Source organism: Cnephaeus nilssonii (genome assembly GCF_951640355.1).
Source record: "Cnephaeus nilssonii genome assembly, chromosome: X".
Lineage (NCBI taxonomy): Eukaryota > Metazoa > Chordata > Mammalia > Chiroptera > Vespertilionidae > Cnephaeus > Cnephaeus nilssonii.
Genome location: NC_137071.1, coordinates 125,525,649 through 125,529,174, shown reverse-complemented (window position 1 = coordinate 125,529,174; position 3,526 = coordinate 125,525,649). Strand labels below are relative to the sequence as shown.

Here is a 3,526-nt window from a genome sequence, read left to right as displayed (position 1 = left end):
AATGGACTTTTCCTTTTAAATTACCTCAGCCTCCAAATAAGTGCTATCTTGTTACCAGCCCTGGAGAGCAGGAGGGGCATGCTGCCTTGTCCCACCTGCTGTTTTTATTTGTTTTGATGCAAAGAGGCCAAGTTAGGAGACCTCATTTGGTCCAGAAGATCTTCCCAGAAGAAGCAACATAGGGCTTACCTGCCTTTCATTTTTTTCTTGCCCTCTCTTTTGTGGTTGTGGAGCCAGGATGCAATTACCTCTGTGACAGGAAAGAGACAGAGTGATATCCTTTGGGCTTGGGCTGGAACACGTTGTTGAACACCAAGCCTTTCAAGATGGTCCTCCTCAGCAGCTTTAGAATTCTTCTTCTCTGGGGACTGGTGCTTTTCACAGAACACAGAGTCCAAATGGGAACGGTAGGGCAGCACTCTGCTGGCCCCCTGGCTGAAGTCCCTACCATGCCCCTGATTCCGGAGCTGCTAAAAGAAGCCCCTGGCAAGCAGCAGAGGAAGCCACAGGTCCTAGAGCATCCCATGCGGTACATGCTGGAGTTGTACCAGCGCTCAGCTGATGCGCAAGGGCACCCTAGGGAGAACCGCACCATTGGGGCCACCATGGTGAGGCTGGTGAGGCCCTTGGCCAATGTAGCAAAGCCCCTCAAAGGTGAGTTATAATTCCATACTATACTGGAGGGAGAGAAATCTTGGGGAAGTGTGTCAAGGACCTGAGTTTACTGTCAGGTTTCATTGTCTGGTAGGGAGGTTGTTTTCTCAGGATTGGTTTTCAAAGAATGGCAAACTTGGGGAAAGCTGGCTCCAATCCTGCTATCATTTAGAGACCCAATTTAAGAATGAATTGCCTTGGGCCTACCTGAGGAATATCTCCGAGGCCCCAGGGCAATTGAGTGATGTGTCAACTTCTATCTTATAAAAAAAAACTCTTACTGCTTATTATATCACTGAAAACTGTAACTGAGAAATACCCATATACATTCTTGTGGAGGGCTGTTTATATGTTTTATTCTTAAAATAAGGCAAAGACTATAGAATGCTGAATTGGGGACATTTACAACGCCTCAGAAAGGACAGAAACAAGCTGTATACTGGCTGAATGAATATCAATTGTACTTAATCCTTAATGACAGCTACTATCACTAGCTGTCAGAGCAATTAGCCTAATTGTTAAAGATAAGAAAAACTAAAGCACAGAGAGGTTAACTTGCAAAGGTCACAAGGACAGTGGGTGGCAGGGGCAGGATTTGAGCTCAAGTCTTTTTTATTCTAAAGTATGTTCATAACTTCGCAAGTGTTTAAATGCTGTACCCCAATATCCTTGTTTACCAAGCAGGTGTGTGTGTGTGTGTGTGTGTTTTTATTTAGATCATGTTGCCATATTGGGATTTTGGTAACAAATATATTTTGGAATTGTCTTTGTTCTCATTATGCTTAATTCTGTTTTAAACGTATTCATTAGACACTGTTCCAGGACAGCAGTGGGTTCCTGAAGTACAGGGCTCTCTAGGGAAAGCTGATAGTCATCAACTTCAAGGAAACCTTTGGAACATTGTTATATCAAACTTAGGCCTTTGCTAGTCTCAAAGATGACAACAGACAGGATTTACACTCCCTCCTCCAAGAAAAACAACCAACATCCCCTAGCTAACCTTTACTGTTAGCTAACCAGGTGTCAGGCATTGGGTAAAATACAAACATGATCTTCCTTAATATCACTATCCTATGAGGTAAGTACTATTAACATACCCATTTTATAGGTGAAGAAACTGAGACTTAGAGTAACTTACTCATGTAACACACCTAGTAATTGGTAGAGCTGGGTGTGACTTGGGCTCAAATTTTTATTGTACCACACACTGGCTGTATGTCCTCTGGCATAGACTTCTCTGAGTCTTAATTTCTTTGTAAAATGGGGATAATAACTAGCTCATAAGGCTACTGTAGGTTAAAGAGCTAATCCTCAATAAACAATAGCTATTATTGTGATCTTGAGTTAATTTTAGGGCTGCTTACAGCTGTCTGTGTGTACTGAGGTTTGTGAAGGAGTTTCAGGCTCAGGGGCAAGAAGCTAATCCTCTATTCTTGTTTCCTCTAACTTATGCAGGCCCCCGGCACATACAGACCCTGGACTTTCCTTTGAGGCCAAACCAGGTAGCCTACCAACTAGTCAGAGCCACTGTGGTTTACCGCCATCAACTCCACCTAGCTGGCTTCCACCTCTCCTGCCATGTGGAACCCTGGGTCCAGAAAAGCCCAACCAACTGCTTTCCTTCCTCGGGAAGAGGTTCCTCAAAACCTTCCCTACTATCTGAAGCTTGGACAGAGATGGATGTCACACAACACGTTCAGCAAAGACTCTGGAATCACAAGAGGCACCGGATCCTACGACTGTGCTTCATGTGTCAGCATCAAAAAGGTAGTGAGGGTCAGGAGCTCCTGTGGCATGGCACTTCATCCTTGGACACTGCCTTCTTGTTACTCTATTTCAATGACACTCATAAAAGTGTTCAGAAGGCCAAACTTCTACCCGGAGTCCTGGAGGAATTTATGGAAAGGGACTCTTCTCTTCTCTTGCGTAGGGCACGACAAGCAGGCAGCATTGCATCTAAGATTCCTGGCCCCTCCCAGGAACATGATAGGCCTGAAAGTAACCAATGTTCCCTCCACCATTTCCAAGTCAGTTTCCACCAGCTGGGCTGGGATCACTGGATCATTGCTCCTAATCTCTATACCCCAAACTACTGCAAGGGTGCCTGCCCTCGGGTACTGCGCTATGGTCTCAATTCTCCCAATCACGCCATCATCCAGAACCTTGTCAATGAGCTGGTGAACCAGAGTGTCCCTCAGCCCTCGTGTGTCCCTTATAAGTATGTTCCCATTAGCATCCTTATGGTTGAGGCTAATGGGAATATCTTGTACAAGGAGTATGAGGATATGATTGCCCAGGCCTGCACATGCAGGTGATAGCACAGATACAGGTAGCTCAGGTTTCCCAAGAAATTGGAGTAGGGTTTAAAATAAAGATACAAATGTCAATGTTAAAGCTGCAGTGATCCTCTAGTTAATCTATGGGTTCTATTTCTTGCCTTAAGTGTGGTTACTTAAGTCTCCTTCCCTGTTTATGATCTCACTTTATAAAAACAGTTCTGATACCAAACATCAGTATGTTTTGACCACTAGTCAGAGCCCTTAATGCTTGAGTAAGATGTGCCTTTGGATATGTCCTCTATTTTCTTGTCTTTTCATGGTGATTTTGTTAAAAAGGTCACGAGTCCATTATGGATACAATTTTAGGCATTGTCCCACCAAGACCTGGGAAAGGTGGAATCTTCCTAGTGGTACATCTTCTGAGGCTCTCTAGAAGATTTGGGGTGAAGAAAGCAAACAGATTTTTTTTATACCTCCTCTTCCTTGCCTCCTATATTCTAGAAACTAGTAACTAATCAGAAAGACTGCCTGCCTCTATGCTTGGATTGCCATCTAAATCTAAACTAACTTTTGCCAGATATATTAGAAAACTT

General features: G+C 43.9%; 1 protein-coding gene across 1 annotated transcript; it reads left to right on the top strand.

The window, feature by feature from the left end:
• Nucleotides 1–326: 326 nt before the first annotated feature.
• Nucleotides 327–2,969, top strand: BMP15 (bone morphogenetic protein 15; the record flags this gene model as incomplete). The annotated part of the gene is made up of 2 exons (XM_079765990.1): nucleotides 327–654; nucleotides 2,110–2,969. The coding sequence occupies 2 exons, from the start codon at nucleotides 327–329 to the stop codon at nucleotides 2,967–2,969; spliced, it is 1,188 nt and encodes a 395-aa protein (XP_079622116.1).
• Nucleotides 2,970–3,526: the final 557 nt, after the last annotated feature.